Source organism: Myotis yumanensis, unplaced genomic scaffold, assembly GCF_028538775.1.
Source record: "Myotis yumanensis isolate MYYU_CA2020_CCGP unplaced genomic scaffold, mMyoYum1.0.hap1 SCAF_11, whole genome shotgun sequence".
Taxonomy (NCBI): Eukaryota; Metazoa; Chordata; class Mammalia; order Chiroptera; family Vespertilionidae; genus Myotis; species Myotis yumanensis.
This window is the reverse complement of record NW_027223762.1, coordinates 59809418-59836320: the sequence shown is the minus strand read 5'-3', so window position 1 is coordinate 59836320 and position 26903 is coordinate 59809418. Positions and strand designations below refer to the sequence as shown.

Below are 26903 nucleotides of genomic sequence, written 5' to 3'. Positions count from 1 at the left end.
CTTGCATTTCCCCAATGATTTCTTATATGTTGAATATATCTTTATATTCCTCTTAGTTTTTCATATATTTTCTTTTTTTAAGTGGTTTTTGTCCATTTAGAAAACTGAGTTATATTTTTGTTTCTTGGACATTCTTGACTTGTTCATGATCTTAGGGGACAAGTGTTCAACATTCCATCATTAAGGATGATGATGCTAGCTTTAGTTTTCTAGTTGCCCTTTACTAATTTGAGGGCATTCTCTTTTGTTCCTAGTGTGTTGGGATTTTTTTTTTAATCATGAATGGGTTTTGAAATTGATCAAATACTTTTTCTATATCTATAGTTCTTCTTTAGTTCTTTAGTTCTGTTAATACGGAAAATTACAATGATCTGAATTTAAATGTCAAATGTTGGTTACACAGGTGCATAATTTGAATTCCTGAAATTCAAGTTCAATATTCCCCAATGTGCTAATATTTTGTTTAGGATTTTAGATTTTATATTCATGAGGGACACTACTCTTGTAATTTTTTTCTTATAATATCTTATAGTATTTTGGCATCACATTTTTCCTGCCCCTGCAAAATGAGTGGGGAGATTTTCTTTTCATCTCTCATAGAAGAATTTGTCTACTATTGGAATTATTTCTTCCTTACATGTTTGGAGGAATTCACCAGTGAAGCCATCTCAGCCTAGGGTTTTCTTTGTTGGAAGATTTTTAATTACAGTTTCAATTTTTTTAACAAAGGTTATTTAAATGTTCTATTTTTTTCTTATGTCAGTTTCAGTAAATTGTAGTTTTTCAGGGAATTGATGTATATAAATTATCAAATTTATTGGCATAAAAATGTTTATAATATCCCCTTACTATCCTTTTAATGTCTGGGGGATCTGTTATGAGGTGCCATTTTCATGTCAAATATTGATCATTTGTTTTCTTTCTCCCTTTTTAAACTTTCTTAATCAGTCTTAGTAGTTAGGCAGCTCTCAATTTTACTAACCTTTTCAAAGAATAAACTTTTGCCTTTTCTGATTTTCTCTTTTATTCATCTGTTTTCTGTTTCATTAATTATTATTCTTACCTTTATTATTTCCTCCACTCTGCTTTCTTCTGGTTTAACTCACTCTTCCTTTTCTAGCCTCTTGAGTTAGTTTAGATCACCAATTTCAAATCTTTCTTCTTGTCTAGTAGTATATCAATCAAAGCTATACATTTCCAGCCCAGCCGGTGTGGTTCAGTGGTTGAGAGTCAATCTCTGAACCAATTCACGGTTGGATTCCTGGCCAGGGCACAAGCCCAGTTGCAGGCTCAATCCCCAGTAGGGGGCATGCAGGAAGCAGCTGATCAATGATTCTCTCTCATCACTGATGTTTCTATCTCTTTCTACTTCGTCCCTTCCTCTCTAAAACCAATAAAAAAAAATATTTTTTAAAAGCTATACACATCCACCTGAGCATCATTTAAAGATATTGTCTCACAAACAAATAAATTTTTTTAATCCTCACCTGAGAATATGTTTTTATTAATTTTAGAGAGAGGAAGGGAGAGAGAGAGAAACTTCGATGTGGGAGAGAAACATCAATCAGTTACCTCCCATACACAGCCCAACCGGGATCGAACCCACAACCTAGGTATGTGCCTTGACCAGGAATCAAACCTGCAACCTTTTGGTGTATGGGACAGCGCTCCAACCAACTGAGCCACCCAGCCAGGGCCAAATCAATTACTTTTTTAGGAGTCATTCAAATTCTTTGTTTGGTACTGGATAAAAAATATTCTCCTCGGAATCAGGGAGGAGTCAAGTGGAAAAGAACACAAGGAAGCTCCATAAGGGGAGGTAATGCTCCACTTCCTGACGGGGGTGAGGGTTATACAGGAATGTGCGTTCGACAGAAATGCAACTCTGTGCGCCTAAGTGTTGAGCTATACAATACTAGAAGGCAAGCATCAGTACCTTTTTGTAGGTGAAAAATCTATGGCTCAGAGGCTTTAACTGCGACAATTAGCCAACATCACACATCTGGCCACTCAAGGAGCCAGAGTGAAGCCCATGTCATCAAAACCCATGTAGTGGCACTCTACCACATATTACTTTATATGTATGTACACATGCCCATACATACACATACACATGCACATATAAAGAATCAGAGACAGACAGACCGCCGCCAGGACGTGTTTAACGTGTTGACTAACAAAATGTTTTCCATCCTGACGTGAACCCCTGTGCTCCGCAGTAAGCTCACCTTATTGCCATCAAACAGACAGAGGCGCACGTGCCTGCTGAGGAGCTGGATGCTCACTCCCGGAACAGGAATCATTTTACAGCTCCAGAGGGTCAGGATCAAGGAAACACGACTTGCTCTTGACCTAATCTAAAAGAAAAATTAGTTATGAAAAAGGTTTACTTTTGTGACTAAGACAAATTCATTTTCAAAGCATCTTTTATAAATATGTAAGAAAATATACATAAGAATAATGTACAAATAACAAAAGGAATAATTTTACAAACAAATATGCGCCCACAAGAAAACTGTCAATAGATGATTAATTTAAGTCAAAATTTTAGGTGCATGTTTTATGATGATTTATATTTTAAATATTTGCACTTTGGTGGAAATGTATAAAACTGTGATGGGAGGAACTGCCGTACAATCAGGTAAGGTGTATGAGCTTATTCACACAGTCGCTCCTCCACAATGGGGGTGAGGGCAGACGGTCACAGCACGTGTAGCTTCCAGCCAGCTCCTCCTTGGTTTAATTCTAAGCACTTAGCTACATTGTTCCTTGGCTTCTTAAACAGATGTTTTGACAGAGAGAAGTCATTGACCATGGGATATGACTGCTTGGTTCACCTTCACAGGTACAGTTCAGAATGTCCATAAACAAATTTCATCTGGTTTCTAATTTAAGAACATCTTCCATTCTTAACTTTCTGCCTTATGATCATGGTCCTTCCATATAAAATACTTCTATCATTGATAAAATAAGGCAACATCTAAAAGCCTCACCTTTTCATTTTAAGAAATGAGAGCGGGGTGTAAAATTCATAAAATGAAATGCCATTTATCCCAGTATTCCAGTACTAGTACACTAAACACACCAAATATGACATCTTTGTTGACTTGCAATAAGAGATATTTAATACAAAGAAGGTTCCAGGCAATACTCTGGTTGAGAGGAAAAGCAGCACTAAAATTCTGTACTACTCCTCTCCACAACACCTGACCACAGTAAGTCTGTTCACCCCTTGAGGCCCTGGGGCAGGAAGGGGAAAAAGTGGAAGGTAAACAGGAAGGGGAGTGATGCACTCCAACAAGGTGTAGATCTGCTAAAGAGTTGGAGAGTACAATGAAATGAAGAGTGTTTCCTACTTCAACTGGGGATACAGGAATCCTTTACTCTAAGGAATCCCAAAAAAAGTATAATCAGGAAGTACTCATTCTTACTTAATTAACATAATATTAATAATAATAATCGCTGAGGCTGACCAGCAGACCCTGAGCGACGGATAAATGATTACTCTTACACATGTTTCTGTGAAAGAGAGGCTAAGGGACTGCTTGGCTATAGGAACCCAACAGCCCCATTCACCTGCTTCCTTAGGCTTTTATTGTAGCAACAGCTTGAACTAAAATTAACTTCTAGATACTATCAGCAGGGTAAGTAGCCTTGAGAAGACACATGCATCTGCAGTATCCTTTAAGCAAGGACGTCTGAAGACTAAACATAAAGATTTCAGTAAACACCGGGGCCTCAGACTTGTTTGCAAAAGTCAAGGCAGGGGCTGCCACCTTCGGCAAGGTCCCTTAGAGGCCCCCGAGCTCTCAGAGAGTCCTCCATACAGACTTTCCAACCAAGTCCAGTGCTTCCCCACAAATGATGATGATGATGATGATGATGATGATGATGATGATGGTGATACTGCCTAACATTTCCTGAGTTATCATCATGAGCCAGGCACTATTCTCTGCCCTTCACACACATAATTCTCGCAATAACCCTATGTGGCAAGTATTGCTATTATTTCCTTTTTATAGATGAGAAATTGAGGCAGAGAATGACTGAGATAGGTACTGTTTCCTTTGTAACGATGGGAGAAGAGAGCTGTGGAGAAGAGAAACAAAATAAATCACAAACCCAAGTTGTGTCTTAGTTATGAAACTCACTGAGTATTTCAAAATCATAGAACAGAAACAATTTCTTTGTTTTTCATAATGCATTAATCAATTAACATGTTGTTGGTATACTTGCAACCAGGACACAATCTGGAAAAGTTGTAACTTAGTAGCTACACTTACAGTGCCTGTCTTAGCATCCCACAGGAGATCCCTGAAGGCCAGCTGTGAAGGAGTGAGCTCTGGCTGTAAGAAGTAACTTGCTCGAAATTGATTCCCTGAAAAATAACGTTTTATTTATTTCCTTACAAAGAAAGGAACTAAATTCAAAGCCAAAAGTCCATTACTCTATGCTATAAACTTAAGAAACAGACATCCAAAAGGCCAGCTGCTTCCTGTGAATGGGCTTCCTAAGACAGAGGCACCAACCGGGATTTACAGACAAACAACAGAGGAAACACAAAAATAGAAACACATAAGAGCTGATCACCAAGCAGCTTCAAGAAATATCTGAAAGCCTCTTAGGCCAATAACATGGCCCATGATGAAAATGATCCAGTCAAATATTTTTGTAAGATTCAAGAAATCTGTAAATATTCTTTTGGAAATTCAGAAAAATATATAATCATCATTACTGTTACTTCTTAATACAAAACCATTTTGATACTGTTCTCCCAAATTTTAGTCATGAAGAACACTTATTACAAAATCATGTATTCATTGGAGAAATCATCTTTGACTTCCTACTCTGTGCCAGGTGCTATGCGAGGACCTGGAAATCCAAATGAGAACAGAGAAATGTGGCCCTGCCCTCATGCATTTACAGTTGAGTGGGGAAAACCATTTAAAAATTAAGTAGATTCCCAGCCAGCATGACTCAGTGGTTGAGTGTTGACCTATGAACCCGAAGGTCGTGCTTTGATTGCTATTCAGGGCACATGCCCAGGTTGTGGGCTCAATCCCCAGTAGAGGGCATGCAGGAGGCAGCCGATCAATGATTCTCTCTCATCATTGATGTTCCTATCTTTCTCTCCCTTTCCTTCTTCTCTGAAACCAACAAAAATATTTTTTAAAAAAAATAAAATGTTCTTATGGACAAAAGTACAGGGAAATCCAAGCAAAAGTAAGACAACAGAAAAGACGAATGGAGGAAACTCTTTGGAAAAGTTTTGCTGTGAAGAAAAGCAGAGAAAGGGAGGCTTGGCCTGGAAGGGACAAGACTGGAGAGGCTGGTTCTCAGAGGTGGGAGGCACTAGGCTTGCCAGTGTTACTGATGAGGGAAGAAGTGGTGGGCCAGCTGAAGATACAGGGAGGAGCTGACAATTAAGAGCCATGTTTCTGGAATAAAGGGAAGAGACTGGAGCCCAGAGTATAGAAAGACAGGCTGGCCTCTCATTGCATAAGGCAGTGATGGCAAACCTTTAGAGCTCGGCATGTCAGCATTTTGAAAAACCCTAACTTAACTCTGGTGCCATGTCACATATAGAAATTTTTTGATATTTGCAAAAAATAGTAAAACAAAGATTTATATTTTTGATAATTATTTTATATATTTAAATGCTATTTAACAAAGAAAAATCAACCAGCCGAAACCGGTTTGGCTCAGTGGATAGAGCGTCGGCCTGCGGACTGAAGGGTCCCAGGTTCGATTCCGGTCAAGGGCATGTACCTGGGTTGCGGGCACATCTCCAGTGGGAGATGTGCAGGAGGCAGCTGGTCGATATTTCTCTCTCATCGATGTTTCTAACTCTCTATCTCTCTCCCTTCCTCTCTGTAAAAAAATCAATAAAATATATTTAAAAAAAAAAAAAGAAAGAAAAAAGAAAAATCAACCAAAAAAATGAGTTTGCGTGTCACCTCTGACACGCGTGTCATAGGTTCGCCATCACTGGCATAAGGGGTCCTTCCTCCACTGTCACGGGAAAGATGAGGAAAAGATGAGCGAGCACCAATGAGATGTGAGGTTCACCGTCTTTTTAAGCAACTTGTTTGGGCTAAAACAAGGAAGTTAGACATAAAGCTTAACTAAGGTCTGTGGCACTGAGAGACCCCAGACTGTTACCTTCCTCCAGCAGCTGGAAGAGCGTGGACGGCCTGAACCCAGCAGGAATGGCTCCCATCGTGGTCAGCACATCAACAGTGTTTATCTGCTGAAGATGCTAAAAACAATTGATTCACTGTTTTCATTCACGTTTCCCTCACTCTACAGTATTGTCATTATCATTATAGCAACTGCAGCCCAGAAAGGAAAGCTCAGTGTACAGATGTTAGTGAACAAACACAGCAATTTACCCCAAATTCCTGCGAGGAGCCTTCACTGAATCCTGGCATCTCCCAAGGTCCTAAGCCTCAGGTTGTGCCCAGTGGGCTGGGCCCTGTGCTCCTGCACATACATCCCTCATCAAAACGTCCTCCTCCTGTCCCACCCCACAGTGTACTGCCATGTAACAGATGAGCTAATATCATTAACTCATATGCACTGACAATGGCTATGTGTGTGTGTGTGTGTGTGTGTGTGTGTGTGTGTGTACACCACACACACACACTCACAAGCATGTCCATGTAAGACCCAGGGTAAAAAGTCAGAAAGAATAAATCCTAAACTGTTAATGGTGGTTATTTATGGGGGGAGTGAATTTTCATTTTGCTATGTAATTTTTTAAGTGATAAGATTATGAATAATTTCTTACTTTTGGAGGTTTCTGGAATTTTTCCTATTAACTAAAATTTAACAGCAGTCTTTACCTAAATGATAGAAAATGCAGGCAGAAGCAGTCAGAGAGGTTACCGAGCCCTCAAATCTACTCTTCCTACAGAAGAGACCTGATGGGAAATGCTGCTTGGTGCGCAGGCTCGCTAACCAGAAGCGCCTGTTTCTGCCCCGTCCAGGCCTGCACCCTGTCTCACATCCAACGCTCTCTTCCAAAGCCCCATCCTGTTTTGCATCTGAACTCTAGCAGGACTGGTAGGTAACAGAGTGAGACATCATTGACAAGACAGGAGGTACCAACCTCTGAGAGAGCTTTTTGGACAGCACTCCAGTGAGAATCAGTTCTGGAAGACAAAACAGCAACATGAATGCACAGACAGGTCACGCTTATTCACTTGGTTAGGAAACTTCATTAATCAAAGAACAAAGTACATAATTATCAGTAAGTCCTTTTTTTCCTTTTCCAAAACTGTGAGAGAAAAGGTTTTTGGGTGTGTTTGTTTGTTTTTTAGGGAGAGGAAAGAGGGAGGGAGAAAGGGAGAGAGAAATATCAATTTGTTGTTCCACTTATTTATGCATTCATTGGTTGCTTCTTGTATGTGCCCTACCAGGGACTGAGCCCACAACCTTGGCCTATCGGACAATGCTGTAACCAACTGAGCTACCCAGCCAGGGCTGTCAGTAAGTTCTGAAAACCTAACAGTATCCAGATGAAACCAAGAAAGAATAATCACAAAATTAAAGTAGCAATGATCTTTAAGCAAACAGTAATATGAAAAGCACTGTTCACAAACTGCAAGTTGTCTCTCACCAAAAAAATCTTGAATTATTTACAATGATAAAAATAAACAAAGTTTCCCAAACCTTTCATCTATTTTACTTTGATATCCCCTCAGGCCTTGGTACCTATGCTCAACTTGTGCTCCCTCTGCTCTCTCTTCCGCCACCTCCACATCGCCTTCACTGCCTTCTTCACCTGACTCGTGGTCTTCTTCTTTATGATGGGGCTGAAAAATGAGGGAAATATAAGGCACTTTTCCTTACCTAATGCAAAAATCAACCAATAACATGACTTTCAAAGAGACTTGAGTGTAGATGGGAATTTACATGAGGGGCATATAAAAAAGTCAGTGGTAAGAAGATTTCAACATGTAGTTGATCATTTTACTATTTGGAAAATTACAAGGATAGAGGTAGAGAGAAAGTTTAATCAAAATACATTCCAGATAGAATTTATTCAAATGAAAAAAAAAGGAAGTAAAGGTACAAACAAAAGAACTCGAACAGCACGAGAAGAAAATAATCCTGAGATGGAGAAGCCATTTCCAATTACGATGCCCAAACCAGAAATCATACATGAAAAGAAACACTGACAGACTTAGCTACATAAAAAATAAACATGGTTGAAAGTCAACAAACATCTGTCACAAATTTTCAAGAGTTAATATCCTTATTATTAAAATATTACAAAAATGCCAATAAATCAATAAGAGTTTTAAAAAACCCTTATAAAAATGGTCAAAAGAACTGAAAAGGCAATTTACAAAGAAGAAACAGAAATGGTCATAAAGAATGTGACATGAAGCTCAGGTCCATGAATGCAAATGAAAACAATCACAAGCCCTGCTGGTGTGGCTCAGTGGCTGAGCACCTACCTATAAACCAGAAGTCACAATTCGATTACCAGTCAGGGCACATGCCCGGGTTGCAGGCAATACCCAGTAGGCAATACCCAGTTGCAGGAGGCAACTGATCAATGATTCTCTCTTATCACTGATGTTTCTGTCTCTCCCTCCCTCTTCCTTCCTCTCTGAAATCAATAAAAATATATTTTAAAAAACAATTACAAGCCTTTTTGCCATCACATTGGCAGGAAGACTGCTGATGGCCATGACTGAAAATGTGCGGGGAAGCATGCTTTCTTGACTCTGGGGTGGGGAACAGTAGGCCTAACTTTCTGAAAGACAAAACAGCAAATTCAGTCCAAATGTAAAGGTGCAAGCCCTCTGACCCAGCACTGAGTATCGGGGCTCTACCAGGGGGCAAGGAGGGAGTCTACAAACTCACCTGACAGACGGAGCATCACAGAAGCTGCGGGGGTCTGCCGCTGAACCTCCACCCCCTCCTTTCTGACAGAATCCCTCCCTTCAGCAGGGAGCCGGCAAAGAGACTACGTTTCCAAGCCCTTCTTGCCATTAGACATTAAAAAGAACTAATATAATTGGAAGTTTTTTGAGTAACATCCAGGAAACAGTCTTAAAAAGATGGAAGTTTGGGCGTTTTGACATCTTGTTCCCTTTCCTTCTCTTTTGCTGTAAGGAACTGTTAAAAGATCTAGCAGCCAACTTAAGCTACAGAGATACCTGAGAGAGCTGCCCCCACCTGCCCAGAGGGAAACATTCGATGGGCCTCAGCACCCTTTGACTGCTACCTCCACCTTCTGCCAAGCACGAGAGAAATCTGCTTCTACCTAATTTAAGCCACTATTTGGGGATCTCTTGTAACTCATAATGGAAGCTAACCATCGCTTCTTCACCACAACATTGATCGCTGTGATAGGCAGAAACAACCTGAATGTCCACCTGTGAAGCTGGAAGACTGTGCTGCCACCGAAAAGATGAGCCAGACCCATTGTGGGACAGGACAGCCACTCGCCTCCTGTGGCTGCTGCGGCTCCTCCAAAATGAGATGCGCTATTTAAGTGTAAAATACACACAGGAATTCGAACTCCGCATAAAAAATAATTTTTTACTATTGTCAGATGTTGAAATGGTAATATCTTTGATATGTTGAATAATATAAAATATATTATTAAAAATCATGTCATCTTTTTCTTTTTTACTTTTTTAAGTATGTGGTATAATGAAAAACATATATTTGGTCTTTATTCCCAGTTCTTGGCAAGAGTTCCTCCTAAAACCCTTGGAATGTCTTGACTGACAGAAGTGTCCTGTTCTTCATAATTGTACTTGAGTCTATGCTAATGCGGTGATGGGAGGGGGTGCTGTTTGCCAGAGAAACCAACCCTGGGATTAGAGGACGGGAACTTTCACCGCACCCTCCCCCATTCAGGAAGGGGAAAGGAGCTGGAGAGGGAATTCGGCTGGAGAGGGAATTCGGTCCCCAACGGCCAAGGCTTTAATCTCATGTCCACATAATGAAACCTCTATAAACCCCTAAAGGACGGGGCTTAGGGAGCTTCCAGGCTGGTGACCACGTCCAAGTGCGGGGGACAGCAGCACACAGAGGGGGCATGGAAGTCCCAGGTCCTACTCCCTCCGCCTCCCACCCCTGGGCACCTCTTCCTGAGTCAGGTCCTTCATAATAGCCTGATGAACACAAGTAAGGTGTTTTCCTGAGGTCTGTGAGTCCCTCTAGCAAATTCTCAAACCTGAGAAGGGCTGTGGGAACCCCTGAGTTTATAGCTGTCACTCAAATACAGGAGGCTCCCAGGACTTGAGACTGGCATCTGAAATCGGGCAATTTGTGGGCCGAACCCTTAACTTGTGGGGTCTGCTAACTCCAGGAGTTAGTGTCAGAACTGAATTGAACTGTTGGACACCTGGTTGGTTTCAGACAATTGGTGTGGAAAACAACACATATTTGGTGTCAGAGAAAACCACATAGTTGGTTAGAAGTGGTGTCAGGGGGGAAAAAGACATCTCAGTGTGGTTACTAGAAAAATTTTAATTATATTTATAGTTTATATTAGGTTTCTATTAAACAGAACTGATCCCAACAGATTATCTATATGTATTGTCACAGAAAATGACCATGCTATTTCATGAAATATGGAAAACAATAGGTCACAAACATGAATGTAGAGTATGTTCATATCCTAGTTGGGATCATATACGCGTGGAAGTAAACACAAAGTTAGCTGTGGTTTCGCTTTACAACAAATAATAAACACCTATTAATTTTTATGATCAGCACAAATCCATACAGCACCTTTATTATGAGATGACATTGCAGGGCTCTCCTGCATGAGAACACTCACAGGTCCCAGGACTGTTAACACACAGTATTTCTCCATGCTTTGTCCCTCAGAATTAAAGCAAATTCTATACCTCAAGTCATTTAATAGTCAGTTGATCCAAGAATACAGCTTAACTTTTATGAAAAGTGAAAAGGTGTTGAAGGAGGAAAAGGAATGAATAAGCAACAAATACTAACCTCCAGGTAGGTTCTGGGAACGAGACCTTTGTTTCCTTTGGCATTTTTAGCCATCCACCAACCATCAGGGTGTTTTTCAATTATAAGGAGAATTTCCCCTTTCTTAAAGAAAAACAAAGTAAAATTTTTAAATTAAATTTTGCTCTTAAAATAAGAATTACTAACATTAAAACTTCTTTATAATGAAGGATAAAAATCATATGGTCATATCAATAGATGCAGGAAAAGCATGTGACAAAATCCAGCTCCCATTTATGATAAAAACCCTCAGCAAAGTGGGAATAGAGGGAGCATATCTCAACATAAGATCAGACACAGCAAACTCACAGCCAACATCATACTCAATGGGAAAAACTAAAAGCATTTCCCTTAAGATCAGGAACAAGACAGGGATGTGCACTTTTACCACTCTTATTCAACATAGTACTGGAAGTCCTAGCCACAGCAATCAGGCCAGAAGAAATAAAAGGCATCCAAATTGTAAAGGAAAAAGGAAAACTGGCATTATTTGCAGATGACATGATATTGTATACAGGGAACCCTAAGATTCTATCATAAAACTACTAGAACTGATAAATTAATTCAGTAAAGTAGCAGGACACAAAATAAATATTCAGAAATCAGTTGTATTTTTATACACCAACCAGAGGCCCAGTGTACAAAAATCATGCACTGCGGGGGTCCCTGGCCTGTGCCCTCTTGCAGTCTGGGACCCCTTCCGGATGTCCGCCTGCTGGCTTAAGCCCGGTCCCTGTGGGAATCGGGCTTAAGCCAGCAGTCGGACATCCCTCTCACAGTCCGGGATCCCTCACTCCTTACCACCCACCTGCTTGCTGCTCCTTACTGCTCGCTCACTGCTCCTTCCTTAGTGCTGCCATGGAGGTGGGAGAGGCTCCTGCCACCACTGCTGCACTCGCCTGCCTGAGCCCGGCTTCTGGCTAAGCAGCGCTGTGGGAGTGCACTGACCACCAGGGGGCAGCTCCTGCACTGAGCATCTGCCCCCTGGTGGTCAGTGCGCATCATAGTGATTGGTCATTCCACCGTTCGGTCAATTTGCATATTACCCTTTTATTATATACGAGTAGAGACCCCGCTGGGCTTTTTTATATAGATAGATAGATAGATCGATAGATAGATAGATAAGATAATGAACTATAAGAAAGGGCAACTAAGAAAATAATCCCATTTACAATTGCATCCAAAAATAAATAAATAACTAGAAATAGCCCTAGCTGGTTTGGCTCAGTGGGTAAAGCGTCGACCTGCAGACTGAAGGGTGACAGGTTCGATTCCAATCAAGGGCACATGCCTGGGTTGTAGGCTTGATCCCCAGTGTGGGGCGTGCAGAAGGCAGCCAATTAATGATTCTTTCTCATCATTGATGCTTCTATCTCTCCCTCTCCCTCTTCCTTCCTCTCTGAAATCAATAAAAATATGTTAAAAAAATTAAAATAACTAGAAATAAACTTAACAAAGGAGGTAAAAGACCAGTACTCAGGAAATTATTAGAAACTGAAGAAGATACAAATAAATGGAAGCATATATTGTGCTCATAGATAGGAAGAATTAATATTGTTAAAATGTCCATACTACCCAAAGCAATCTGTAGATTCAATGCAATCCCCATCAAAATACCAATGGTGTTTTCCACAGAACCAGAACAAATAATCCCAAAATTTATTTGGAACCACAAAAGACCCCAAATACCCACAGCAATCTCAAGGAGGGGGGCGGAAACAAAGTCAGAGATACCTGATATCAAACTATAATACAAGAAAGAACAAATTTTTTAAAAAAGAAAACACATTAAAAGAAACTATCCTACAAGGCTATATTAATAAAAAATAACATGGGCCTGGCCCTGACCGGTTTGGCTCAGGGGATAGAGTGTCAGCCAACGGACTGAAAGGTCCTAGGTTCGATTCCGGTCAAGGGCATGTACCTGGGTTGCGGGCACATCCCCAGTAGGGGGTGTGCAGGAGGCAGCTGGTCGATGTTTCTCTCTCATCGATGTTTCTAACTCTCTATCCCTGTCCCTTCCTCTCTGTAAAAAATCAATAAAATATATTTTAAAAAAAAAATAACATGGGCCTGGCTGGCATGGCTCAGTGGTTGAGCATCAACCTAGGAACAAGGAGGTCACGGTTCAATTCCAATCAGGGCACATGCCTGGGTTCCAGCTTGATCCCCAGTGTGAGGCATGCAGGAGGCAGTCAATCAATGATTCTCTCTCATCATTGATGCATCTATCTCTCTCGTCCTCTCCTTTCCTCTCTGAAATCAATAAAAATATATTTTTTAAATAATAATAATAAGTACAAGAGAATATTTTTTTAAAAAAAGACTTAAATGTTAGACTCAAAACCATAAAAATTCTAGAAGAAAACATAGGCAGTAAAATCTTGGACATTTCTCAGAGTGATATTTTTTCTGATATATTGCCTCAAGCAATGAAAAAATAAATAAATAAATAAACAAACAAACAAATGGGACTACATCAAATTAAAAAGGTTTTGTGCAGAAAAGAAAACCATGCACAAAATGAAAAGACAACCCACTGGCCCTAACCGGTTTGGCTCAGTGGATAGAGCGTCGGCCTGCAGACTGAAGGGTCCCAGGTTTGATTCCGGTCAAGGGCATGTACCTTGGTTGTGGGCACATCCCCAGTAGGGGGTGTGCAAGAGGCAGCTGATCGATGTTTCTCTCTCATCGATGTTTTTAACTCCTATCCCTCTCCCTTCCTCTCTGTAAAAGATCAATAAAATATATTTTTTTTAAAAAAGACAACCCACTGAAGGAGAACATATTTGCCCATACATCTGATAAGGGATTAATATCCAAAATTTATAAAGAACTTATGAAAATCAATACCAAAAAACAATCCAATTAAGAAATGGGCAGGCCAAAACCGGTTTGGCTCAGTGGATAGAGCGTCGGCCTGCGGACTGAAAGGTCCCAGGTTCGATTCCGGTCAAGGGCATGTACCTTGGTTGCGGGCACATCCCCAGTGGGAGATGTGCAGGAGGCAGCTGATCGATGTTTCTAACTCTCTATCTCTCTCCCTTCCTCTCTGCAAAAAATCAATAAAATATATTTAAAAAAAAAAAAAAAAAGAAATGGGAAGAAGGAGAAACCAAGATGGCGGCATAGGTAAACACCGGAAATTGCTGCCTCCCACAAAAAATTCAAAAATACAACTAAAAGACAAAATGGACATCATCCAGAACTACAGGAAGGCTGGCTGAGTGGAAATTCTACAACTAGAAGAGAAAAGCACACTGAGACTCAGAGAAGCTGCGAAGGCGGAGTGCAGAGGTACGGAGGCGCACGCAGCAAGGGCTAGCGACTGAGGATGCAGCTGTCTTTTTGAATCGGGAGGGAGTCACAAGCCCCCGACTGCTCTGAACTCCAGTTCCGGGTGAGTCTCTGGGGACCCAGACTCGTGGGGGGAGAGACTGGACGGTCTGGCAGCGGGCAGAACTCAGAACTCAGGGGTGGCTTTCTCTCAGAGGTGCTTGCAGCAATTACCAGGACACTGAGACTCGGGGCCCCTTAGGGCAGGGCTGAGGATCAGCCATAGCTGCTTGCTCTGCCCTGCTGATCCCCTGAGACCCCGCCCCACCCAAGCTGTGGCAGAGGCTTTTGCATATGAAAGGCCTGGCCTTTTACAATCTGAAAATTACCTAACAAACTGCAGCTGGGCCAGACAGACCCAGAACTTCCAAGAGAAGGCTCAAGGCCCCACAGCAGCTTGCATTGCTTCACAGCTGGGCCTCATCTGGGCACCTCCAAACCCCCAAAAAGGAAGAGGAATCTGCAGATCTCTTTGTAGCTCCTGCTGGGTAGCCTCAGGCAGAGGCTAAATTAGCACCTCCTTAGATCCAAGAACCAGTGTACCATCCAGATTACAACTCCTCAGATCCATAAGGGACACACTCAGGGGGCAGACGCAGTGAGCACTAAAGCCCCACTGAAGCAAGTCTTGCCCCATAAGGGTGTCTTCAGCACAGAAATTCTCCCACTGTAGACACAGCTGATTCTCACAGCCAATTGGCCTGGAGGGCAATTCCTCCCAATGATACCTACAACAATCAAGGCTTAACTACAACAAGACTGTGCACAAAGCTCACAAAGGGGTGCACCAAGAGTGTCCACCTCAGGTAATTGGGGAGGCTGAGTCACTGGGCCCTATAGGACACCTAGCACACAAAGCCACTCTACCAACACAGGGAAGCATAAAAAATGCGGAGACAAGGAAACAGGGCACACATGACAGAAATGGAGGAAAGCAAACTACTGGATATAGAGTTCAAAACCACACTTTTAAGGTTTTTCAAGAATCTTCTAGAAACTACCAATTAACTTAATGAGACCCTCAAGAAATCTAGTGAGACCCTCAAGGTTGTGATAAAGGACCAACTAGAAATTAAGCATACACTGACTGAAATAAAGGATATTATGCAGAGTTCCAACAGTAGACTAGAGGATCTCAAGAATCCAGTCAAAGATTTGAAATACGAAGAAGCAAAAAACACCCAACCGGAAAAGCAAAATGAAAAAAGAATCCAAAAATACGAAGATAGTGTAAGGAGCCTCTGGGACAACTTCAAGCACACCAACATCAGAATTATAGGGGTGCCAGAAGAAGAGAGAGAGCAAGATATTGAAAACCTATTTGAAGAAATAATGACAGAAAACTTCCCCTACCTGGTGAAAGAAATAGACTTACAAGTCCAGGAAGCGCAGAGAACCCCAAACAAAAGGAATCCAAAGAGGACCACACCAAGACACATCATAATTAAAATGCCAAGAGCAAAAGACAAAGAGAGAATCTTAAAAGCAGCAAGAGAAAGACAGTCAGTTACCTACAAGGGAGTACCCATACGACTGTCAGCTGATTTCTCAACAGAAACTTTGCAGGCCAGAAGGGAGTGGCAAGAAATATTCAAAGTGATGAATGCCAAGAACCTACAACCTAGATTACTTTACCCAGCAAAGCTATCATTCAGAATTGAAGATCAGATAAAGAGCTTCACAGATAAGGAAAAGCTAAAGGAGTTCATCACCACCAAACCAGTATTATATGAAATGCTGAAAGGTATCCTTTAAGAAGAGGAAGAAGAAGAAAAGGGTAAAGATACAAATTATGAACAACAAATACACATCTATCAACAAGTGAATCTAAAAATCAAGTGAATAAATAATCTGATGAACAGAATAAAGTGGTGATTATAATAGAATCAGGGGCATAGAAAGGGAGTGGACTGACTATTCTTGGGGGGGAAAAGGGTGTGGGAGATGTGGGAAGAGACTGGACAATAATCGTGTACCTATGGATGAGGACAGTGGGTGGGGAGTGAGGGCGGAGGGTGGGGTGGGAACCGGGTGGAGGGGAGCTATGGGGGGAAAAAAGAGGAACAACTGTAATAATCTGAACAATAAAGATTTAATTTTTTTAAAAAAAGAAATGGGCAAAGGACCTGAATAGACAATTCTCCAAAAAGGACACACAGATGGCCAATAGACATATGCAAAGATGCTCAATGTCACTAATCATCAAAGAGATGCAAATTAAAACCACAATGCAAATTAAAACCTCACACTTATCTGAATGGCTAACATCAATAAAACAACAAACAAGAGTTGGTGAGGATGTGGAGAAAAGGGAACCCTTGTGTACTGCTGGTGGGAATTCAGAATGGAAAACAGTATGGAGTTTCCTCAAAAAATAAAAATGGAACTACCTTTTGACCCAGCCATTCCCCTTCTGGGTATATAGCCAAAGAAACCCAGAGCACTAATTTAAAAGAATATATGAACACCTATTTCACTGTAGCATTATTTACAAGAGCCAAAATATGGAAGTGCCCCAAGTACCCATCAATAGATGAGTGGATAAAAAAGCTAGAGTACATATATACAATGGAATATTACTCAGCCATAAAAAAGAACAAAATCTTACCATTTGCAACAGCATGGATAGACATAGAGGGCATTGTACTAAGTAAAATAAATCAGTCAGAGAAAGAAAAACACTTTATAGATTCCACATAGATTCCATATAGAGTCCACATATATACTTCCATACATATGGAATCTAAAGAACAAAATAAATAAACAAACAAAATTGAAACAGACTCATAGACACAGAGAACAGACTGATGGTTGCCAGAGGGGAGAGGATTCAGGGTACTGGGTGAAAAGAGTGAAATGGGATTAAGAAGTACAAAGTAATCATTACAAAATAGTCATGGATGTAAAGCACAACATAGGGAACATAGGCAATAATATTTTAATAACTATGTACGGTGCCAGGTAGGTACCTGAAATATCAGGTTGGCCACTTTGTAAAGGATACGATTGTCTGACCACTATGCTGTACATCTGAAACTAATATAAAAGAATACTGAATGTAAACTGCAATTGAAAAATTAAATTAACAAAAAGATAATAAATAAATAAAATAAATAGAAGAGTAACATTGCTCTTTTACCATTTTACTACCATGTAACTTTGATAACAATTTCATATAGACTACTGCTTATTAAATCATAATTATTACTTATTTTATTTAAATGGATTGAGCATTCAAAAACTTAGTATCAGGAATATATAACACAGGTACCCGGATAGAACCTCCTTATCCTGTTAGGTATGCAAATTGGTCCTGAGTTTAGGTTCCAGGCTTGTTTCTACCTGCCTTAAATGTAAGGTCCCCAGCCTGCTGAGCAATAAAATCTCCAACAGCAATGCATTCTTCATCTGTTGCCTGCCGCTGAGATTCATTTTCCTGTTTCTCTTCCTCTTCCTCTTCCTCTTCTGTTTCTTCTTCCTCCCCACTACTTTCTTCACTTTCTTCTTTGTCATCATCGTTGTCTTCTTCATCTTCTTCAGCAAAATCATTATCTTCCTCTCTTTCGGTAAATGCCTCAATTCTGCAAAAAAATAATTCTATGACAAGGATCACTTGAAATAGTACTTAAGAACAGATGAAGTATGAGTGTAACTTCTCTACATAGAAGAACTGGCCATATTTGAAACTAGCAAATAAAGCAAATAAGGAAAAAGCATGGCTAATGGTTTCTACCATCCAGCTAGGAATATGGAACTTGAGGGACTTCGTGGTGAAGGAGTTATATAGCAGGAAGGCAAGTGACAGGGAGAGCATGCGCAGGACTAGAGGCCAAGAGACGTGCACTCTGGTCATGGACTCATCTACCCAGCAAACTGCTTGAGCATCAGCACACAGTGCTTAGAGCACGGGCTCCGAGTTTAAATTCTGGCTCTACTCCTGCTTGCTGAGGAATAACTGTGATTTACAGGCAGTAAATCATAAGCTCCTCATTCCTCATTGATAAAGTGGAGATAATAACAGCACTTGCTTCATGAGTTACCAACTCGCAGTGTTTGGAACAGCGCCTGCCCACAGCACGCTTGTAATAAAGGTCAGCGCGGACGACGCTGGTCCGTGTCAGACACGGTGGCTACACAGGTGAGCCAGGCTCAATTCTCCGTCCCCAAGGGGCATCTAGAAAATGGATAATTACTCCAGAGCTCAATAGGTACTAGCCTGGAGACACACGGGATGCTAAGGAAACACAAGAGGGACACCTAACCTAGACCGCATGGGTGCGGATCAGGAAACACTCAGAAATAGGTCTTGAGAGATGAGTTGGAGTTAATCAGGTAAAAGGAAGTAGCAAGGAGGGGGAGGAAGGGAGAAAGGAGGCTCAAGATCAGGAAACCTCAAGTAGGTCACTAATGCAGGACAGGCTTGGAGAAATGCGAGAGGTGAGGCTGCGAAGAGGTGAGCAGAAGGCATCCAGGTGAGCATCATGCAAAGATGTAAAGTCCCTAAGATGAAGTGAGAGGGCAGGATCTGCTCCGCACTTTAGAAAGATGGCTACACATGGGGGACAGACTGGAGGAAGGGCTAAAGGAAAGATGGCTGTGAAGAGTGACACAGGGCCACAGTATGGACTAAGAAAACAGGATTAAGGAGGAAGAGAAAGACTTTGGAAAGATGTGCAGGAGGTAAAATGGAAGGTGAGGGAAGAGAGAGGAGTTCAAATAATACTGGCTGGGATAAGTCACTAAATCTCTGAGCGTTGCTTATTCATTCAACATTCAGCAAAGCCATCAAATGTTTACAGGACACCTACTGCGTGACAGACACTGTGTGCTTGGGAGACTCCTACAGCTCACGTTGTAGAAGCTTACCTTTAAAGTGGTCGTGTTTAGGATTTCATTTTATTGTTTATGTTGGTTTTCTTGGCTACTTCTTTCCCTTATTTAGTAGTGATTGCTCTAGGTTTTACAATATGCATCCCTAACTTATCATAGTCTAACCTGAATTAATATTACATTTCACCCAAACTGAAAGACCTTTAAGATGATATCATCCCATGTGCCCTTTTAGCTACTCCTGTGCCTCTGTTGTCACATATTGACTTCTGCATAGAGTTGATCCTTACTACTTGCAGATTCCGTATTTGTAAATTCACCTACTTGCTAAAATGTATCTGGTAACCCCCAATCAACACTTGCAGTGCTTCTGTGTTCTTGCACAGATGAGTGCAAAGCAGCAAAAAATTCAAGTTGCCCGATGCACACACTCACAGCAGAGGTTGAACAAGGCGACACCCTGCCTTCTCTTTTCGGCTCTTGGACTGAAAACAAGTGTCCTTTTTACAGTCTATTTAGTACCAGGAATTTCGCATTTTTGTGCTTTTTGTTGGCAATTCTGTCATTTAAAGTGGCCCCAAACATACTGCTGAAGTGCTGTGTAGTATTCATACGAAGACTGCAGCAGAAAGTGTCAGGTCCCATGGGAGAGGGAAAGAAGGGAAGTCACAATTTTGCCCTCAGGTGATTTATCATCTAGTTGGGGAACAAAGTCGAGATCTGAAAAGCTAAATAAACAGATGTGTGAAAATGTATGAAAATAAAGATGCTGCCTTTAATGTCAATGTTCATATGTAAAAAAAAAATTATTTGGATCATCTGCTTGCATACGCTCTCCTTTCATAACTATTCTTTGAAAGCTGGAGGCACAAACATGCCCTGCTTCCTACTGGAGGGCGGTAACAGCCTTTGCAAAGTGGAAGGAACCTGATGGTCTGAACAAGCGCAATTTGTGGGAAGCAGAAAGGAACACATCAACTATTCCAAGTCCTCCAATGCTGTTCCCTTATCTTTATGCTGTATCCTGGGAAAATGCTAAGGATGGAGGTGCAAGGACTCTAGAACTCCCACCGATTTCCAGTCCTGAGAAGGACAAAGTAGCTGGTACTGAACTTAACCCTCAAACCAGAAACAGCTCTAAAATCTGGACAAATACACAACACGGCTGTTTGACTCACTGAACATCAACCAAGCAGGACTGCGGTCTTCTGCATGACTCCTGGGCTCTCACACTGTCTACTGTGCCCTGTGACCTGCTACGGCCACTTGTTTATAGCTGTACTGTTGTGTCTGTATCCTGAGTGAAACGTTAAAACTGGTGGCCTCACATCTGAAAGAAGGAAGGGAAACGGCATACTCAGTTCTACTTTCTCTACTTATGGACACGGCAAGTTCCTGCAGTTGGTGGGTCAGGTTGTCCAAGAGACTGAGCTCCTCCTCCTTTTTCTGATGATAGTTTCCAACAGGTGCGGGTTCATCGGCCTGGAGAGAACATGAGTCCATTTCACTGAAAAATGTATTTGTTTTCTATTGTATTTACTTTAAAAAAAAGACAACTCCTATATGTGCTAGAAGATAAAGTAAATAGCAGTATGAGACTAAGCCTCCATTATGCAAATAAGATGAAAAGAAATGTAGATGGTTAGAATGTAAACCAAACGAAAAATTAAATTACTTGCTTCTTGTTGTGTTCCCTTCTAGGTCCTGCAGATGCTCTGCAGTGGGAAGGGCTACCTCCCAGGCAGATGGCTCTGTCATAAAGGCAGGCCCCTCCCAAGCGCCCCCTCCTGGGCAGTGAGCCAGGAAAGCTGCTCCACCTCTGGAGCCTGTTTCCACATCTGGGAAACGCGTCCGCAGGTTCTCAAATGGAGAGTCAGTCTGCATGGAAACATCTGTGAGACAGATGTTCTGGGATATGAGAGTCTGTAATACTTACTTTGCTTAATTTTTGAAGAGCATTTTTATTTTCGTCGATTGCCTGTTTTAATTGGATACACCTAAATTTTTAAAAAGAGAGAAAAATATATTGATTTTTCTATTGTCAAAACCAAAAAGTTATTCTATAAAGTCATACATAAGACTTTAAGCAGACAAGGCAGTTAGTGATTATATGGCTTATGTTTAAAAATACACATGTAGCCCGCTGGTGTGGCTCAGTGGTTGAATGTTGATCCATCAACCAGGAGATCCCGTTTCAGGCTCAATCCCCGGGGGGAGTGGAAAGGGGGACAAGCAGGAGGCAGCCAATTGATGATTCTCTCTCATCATTGATGTTTCTATCTCTCCCTCTCCCTTCCTCTCTCTGAAATTAATAACATTTTTTAAACTGTAGAAAACCTTATGTGAATAAGCAAATATGTCATAAATATTTTAAATAAATAAAAATACACATGTAAATAAAATGCACATGTAAATGCTTTCTCACCCATTAGCCTGGGATCCTCACAGCCCTGCTCTCAGGCACACAGATATGAAAACCAAAGCTCAGAAAGCTAAGTGACCCCGGGCTTCAGGGTCCTGCCTCTAAAATAAGGACAGCACCGGACTTGAAAATGCTTCTCCACCTACTCTAAAGCCCACAAGCCTAGGACCCAGCCAAGAGGACACTAAGAATGAGGATACGACTAACAGGTAGTGTGCACCAAGAGGGATGCTAACAGTTTACAGGCATCGCCTCATTCAACCCTTAGAGCCACCCTCCCTCCAGATGGAGAAAGTGAGGTTCTAAAACAGGGGTGGGCAAACTTTTTGACTCGAGGGCCACAATGGGTTCTTAAACTGGACCGGAGGGCCGGAACAAAAGCATGGATGGAGTGTTTGTGTGAACTAATATAAATTCAAAGTAAACATCATTACATAAAAGGGTACGGTCTTTTTTTTTTAGTTTTATTCATTTCAAACGGGCCGGATCTGGCCCGCGGGCCGTAGTTTGCCCACGGCTGTTCTAAAAGGTGAGCACAGCCTGTTAATGGGAGAGTAACCACATGGAGGCAGAGCTGAGGACCCCACAGCGGTCTCTTCCCATCACAGTACTCGTACCCTTAACCTTGGCCTGTCCATTCACCGAGGGTTTAGTTATTCCACAGACAGCTCATAGCATTTAGCTTAAGTCTTAGACATCCAAGTGAGAACTATAAATACAACCCAAAGTGGCTACAGCTGGGCTTGCTTTATATATTGGGGTGTTATTTGCATTATCGTGTATTATATAAATTAAATCATGTCCACAACATCTAAGCTATGAAGAGGGAAATCAGTCTCAGGGCAATCCAAGGTCTTTCTATTATGCAGGGAGAGAGTAAAGACACTGATTAAGTTCAGATTTAGTTAAGGCCCTTGTATAAGTCTTTGACTATTAAATAAGCCTGTTTATGTACAGAAAGCCTGACAGTTAGCTCCCCTTTCTCTTACCTCACCCCTCACTGCTCTCCGTCCTTACCAGGGCACTCTTCTCTAAAACAAGTTAATGAATGACCTGGGGAGACTTCTAGGTGCTAAAGAACTTCCTGTACACCAGGGTACAGCCCACCTACTCTACCACTGAGGGCTCCTCAGGCTAAAGGCTCACTCCCAGCCCCTGCAAATCCCTGCCCACACACAGAGAACTTCATTCTCATAAGGGAGTACCAGTAAGAAGGAGATCTAGACATACATCAGTAGAAAATCCAATAAGGCTCTCTAGACTAATCAACCTAGTCCCTCATCTATAATAATAAAAGCATAATATACTAATTATCCCGGACGTCCTTCTGGACAACCTTCTGGACGAAGCTGGGGCTGCAAGAAAAGCCCGGGTCCTGGGTGCCTGCCAGTGGCCGGAGGGAAGCCCAGATCCCAGATGCCAGAGGGAAGCCAGTGCCGGCAGCCGGGGGAAGGAAGGCCTATTCTTGCACGAATTTCATGCATCAGGCCTCTAGCTCTTAAATAAAAATGGATAACCCAAGGACCACCAGATGTAATAAAGAAAACCGGCAACATGGAAGATAAAATTTAAGACTCACCAACATTAAATAAAGACAACTCAGAGAACAGAAGAAAACTTTTAAAAAATCTCCTAATCATGAAAGTAGTAAGGAGATCATCTGAAAACAGGAGCATGATGTTATGGAAAAGAGCAAGAAAAAACACTTCTAAGTTGCCAATGTGTCTGTTAAAATCAAACATTCCATAGGAAGTTAAAGAAAAATCAAGAGCATCTCCCAGGCAAAAACAAAAAGACACAGAAACAAAAACTATATATTAATGGGGAGATAAGAGACCAAGAAAATAGTCCAGGAGGCTCCCTAACTCAAAGCTGTTTCAGGAAGAAAAAGACACACAAAAATAAAAAACTTATCCTATCTAATAATAGACAAACATGGTAATTAACTGTACCTCCGACACGCTTCCCATTGGCTAATCAGGGCGATATGCAAATTAACTGCCAAACAAGATGGTGGCCGGCAGCCAGGCAGCTGAAGCAAACAGGAGGCTTGCTTGCTCCAGTGATGGAGGAAGCCAAGGTTCCCTGCCTGCCGCCGCCCAGCTATGAGCTGCACTCTAAGCAACTATGTTGCAATTTTAGAAGCTAAACAATCCCCAGAAACCTGTTTTCAGCCAGCCGGGCCTCAGAGCTGGAGTTGCAACAGTGTTTCAATTATAGAAGCTAAACAAAGCCCAGATACCTGCTTTCAGCAGCCGAGGCCTCAGATCTGGAGCCGAGCCTCGGAGCTAAAGCCGGCTCTCAGCTCCAGTGACAGCCACAGAAGGTAAATAAATCCCAGAATAAAAATTAAAAAAGGAGAGGTTAGGAGCTTCAGTTACCTGCCAGCCTGAAAACGGCCCTCAGCCCCTCACTCAGACTGGCCAGGAACCCCAGTGGGGGCCCCCACCATGAAGGGGGTGTGACCAGCTGCAAACAGCCATCATCCCCTCATCCAGGCTGGCCAGGCACCCAAGCGGGACCCCCACCCTGATCCGGGACACCCTTCAGGGCAAACCAGCCGGCCCCCACCCGTGCACCAGGCCTCTATCCTATATAGTAAAAGAGTAATATGCAAACTGACCCTAACAGCAGAAAGACTGGGAATGACTGGTCACTATGACACACACTGACCACCAGGGGGCAGACGCTCGATGCAGGAGCTGCCCTCTGGTGGTCAGGGCGCTCTCACATGGGAGGAGCTCTGCTCAGCCAGAAGCCAGGCTGATGGCTGCCAGTACAGTGGTGGTGGTGGGAGCCTCTCCTGCCTCCTCAGCAGCGCTAAGGATGTCCAACTGCAGTCTAGGCCTGCTCCCCGCTGGCAAGTGGACATCCCCCGAGGGCTGCTGGGCTGCCAGAGGGATGTCTGATTGCCATCTTAGGCCCAATCCCCCGGGGAGCGGGCCTAAGCCAGCAGGTGGTCATCCCCTGAGCGGTCCCAGACTGTGAGAGGGCACAGGCCGGGCTTAGGGACCCCCCCTCCCCACCCTCGAGTGCACAAATTTTTGTGCACGAGGCCTCTAGTCTTTTAATAAAAGAAAATCCCCTAGAGCTCATGAGAGACATGAGCTGTCAAACTGAAAAGATGCACTGGGCCCTGGCCAGGTGGCTCAGTAGGTTGGAGCATTGTCCCATGCACCAAAAGGCTGCCGGTTCAATTCCTGGTGAGGGCACATAACTAGGTTGGGGGTTCGATCCCTGGTTGGGGCACATACGGGAGGCAACCAATCGATGTTTCTCTCTCTTTCTCTCAAATCAGTTTTAAAAAAACATATTGTCATGTGAGGATTTTAAAAAATGTAAGACACAATGAATGTTGAGCAAGATAAAAACCACAAAGATATCGTGATAAAATTTCAAAACACCCAAGCTGAAGAGAGAAGCCCAACAGGTCAGTTAGAAAGGAATGGTCATCATCATATAGATCAATGGAATAGAATAGAGACCCCAGAAATCGGCCCGAACCAATATGCTCAATTAATATTTGACAAAGGAGGCAAGAACATACAATGGAGCCAAGATAGTCTCTTCAATAAATGGTGTTGGGAAAATTGGACAGATATATGCAAGAAAATGAAACTAGACCACCAACTTACACCATACACAAAAATAAACTCAAAATGGATAAAGGACTTAAATGTACGACAGGAAACCATAAAAATTCTAGAAGAATCCAAGGGCAACAAAATCTCAGACATATGCCGAAGCAATTTCTTCACTGATACAGCTCCTAGAGCAGTTGAAACTAAAGAGAAAATGAACAAATGGGACTACATCAAAATAAAAAGCTTCTGCACAACAAAAGAAACCATCAACAAAACAACAAGAAAACCCACTGCGTGGGAAAACATATTTGCCAACGTCATATCTAATAAGGGCCTAATCTCCAAAATTTATAGGGAACTCTTACAACTTAAGAAAAAGAAGATAAACAATCCAATCAAAAAATGGGCAAAGGATCTAAATAGACACCTTTCAAAAGAGGACATTCAGAAAGCCAAGAGACATATGAGAACATGCTCAAAGTCACTAATCATCCGAGAAATGCAAATCAAAACAACAATGAGGTACCATCTCACACCTGTCAGAATGGCTATCATCAACAAATCAACAAACAACAAGTGCTGGAGAGGATGTGGAGAAAAAGGAACACTTGTGCACTGCTGGTGGGAATGCAGACTGGTGCAGCCACTATGGAAGACAGTATGGAGTTTCCTCAAAAAACTGGAAATGGAACTCCCATTTGACCCTGTGATCCCACTTCTAGGAATTTATCCGAAGAAACCAGAAACACCAATCAGAAAGGATATATGCACCTATATGTTCATAGCAGCACAATTCACCATAGCTAAGATCTGGAAACAGCCTAAGTGCCCATCAGTAGATGAATGGATTAGAAAACTGTGGTACATCTACATGATGGAATACTATGCTGCTGTAAGAAAGAAGGTACTCTTACCATTTGCAACAGCATGGATGGAGCTGGAGAGCATTATGCTAAGTGAAATAAGCCAGTCAATGAAGGAAAAATACCACATGATCTCACTCATTCATGGATAATAGAGACCATTATAAACTTCTGAACAATAATAGATACAGAGGCAGAGCTGCCTCACACAGATTGTCAAACTGCAGCGGGAAGGCCGGGGAGGGTTGGGGGGCAGGAGGGAGGGGGTTAAGAGATCAACTGAAGGGCTTGTATGCATGCATATGAGCATAACCAATGGACATAAGACACTGGGGGGTAGGGGAAGCCGGGGTATTGTCAAGGGCGGGGGGGAAAAAAAGGACACATATGTAATACCCTTTGTAATGCTTTAAGCAAAAAAAAATAAAAATAAAAATATAAATAAATAAATAAAAAATAAAAATAAAAAAAATAAAAATAAAATAAAAATTAAAAAAAAGAAAGGAATGGTCATCAAACTTAGCATCACTGGGTGTGAAGAAACCTGACAATGTCTTCAAATGTTTAAGTAGAAATTATTTTTACTTTATCTCCCTCCAGCCAATTATTAATCAAACATACAGGCTAAAATACACTTTCAGACATGCAAATCTCAATGTGAATCTTTAAAATGACTGTGAGGAAATCTTTGTATACACAGAGAAGACTATTTTATGGTTATTTGGGTTTAAAAATAATTAGTTTATTAAAATAAAATTTTAAAACCCAGTTTTTCCTGGAGCTTCAAATTCAGCCTATAAATCTTATTCTATTTTTAAGCCTATAAAGCAAGTACAATCACCTTCACTTTTTCTTTCACTATTG

General features: G+C 41.7%; 1 protein-coding gene across 1 annotated transcript in view; it reads right to left on the bottom strand.

Moving 5' to 3' along the window:
- LOC139020116 (nephrocystin-1-like) overlaps window positions 1–26903 on the bottom strand; it is a 94046-nt gene that overhangs the window by 61836 nt on the left and 5307 nt on the right. Inside the window, exons 3-11 of the mRNA XM_070429739.1 lie at window positions 21107–21167; window positions 20528–20652; window positions 17687–17921; window positions 10987–11088; window positions 7717–7817; window positions 7112–7154; window positions 6163–6259; window positions 4284–4378; window positions 2229–2357 (exon numbers count right to left, since the gene is read on the bottom strand). Of these exons, the coding sequence (XP_070285840.1) occupies window positions 2229–2357; window positions 4284–4378; window positions 6163–6259; window positions 7112–7154; window positions 7717–7817; window positions 10987–11088; window positions 17687–17921; window positions 20528–20652; window positions 21107–21167 (988 nt within the window). The remainder of the gene's footprint in view (window positions 1–2228; window positions 2358–4283; window positions 4379–6162; window positions 6260–7111; window positions 7155–7716; window positions 7818–10986; window positions 11089–17686; window positions 17922–20527; window positions 20653–21106; window positions 21168–26903) is intronic.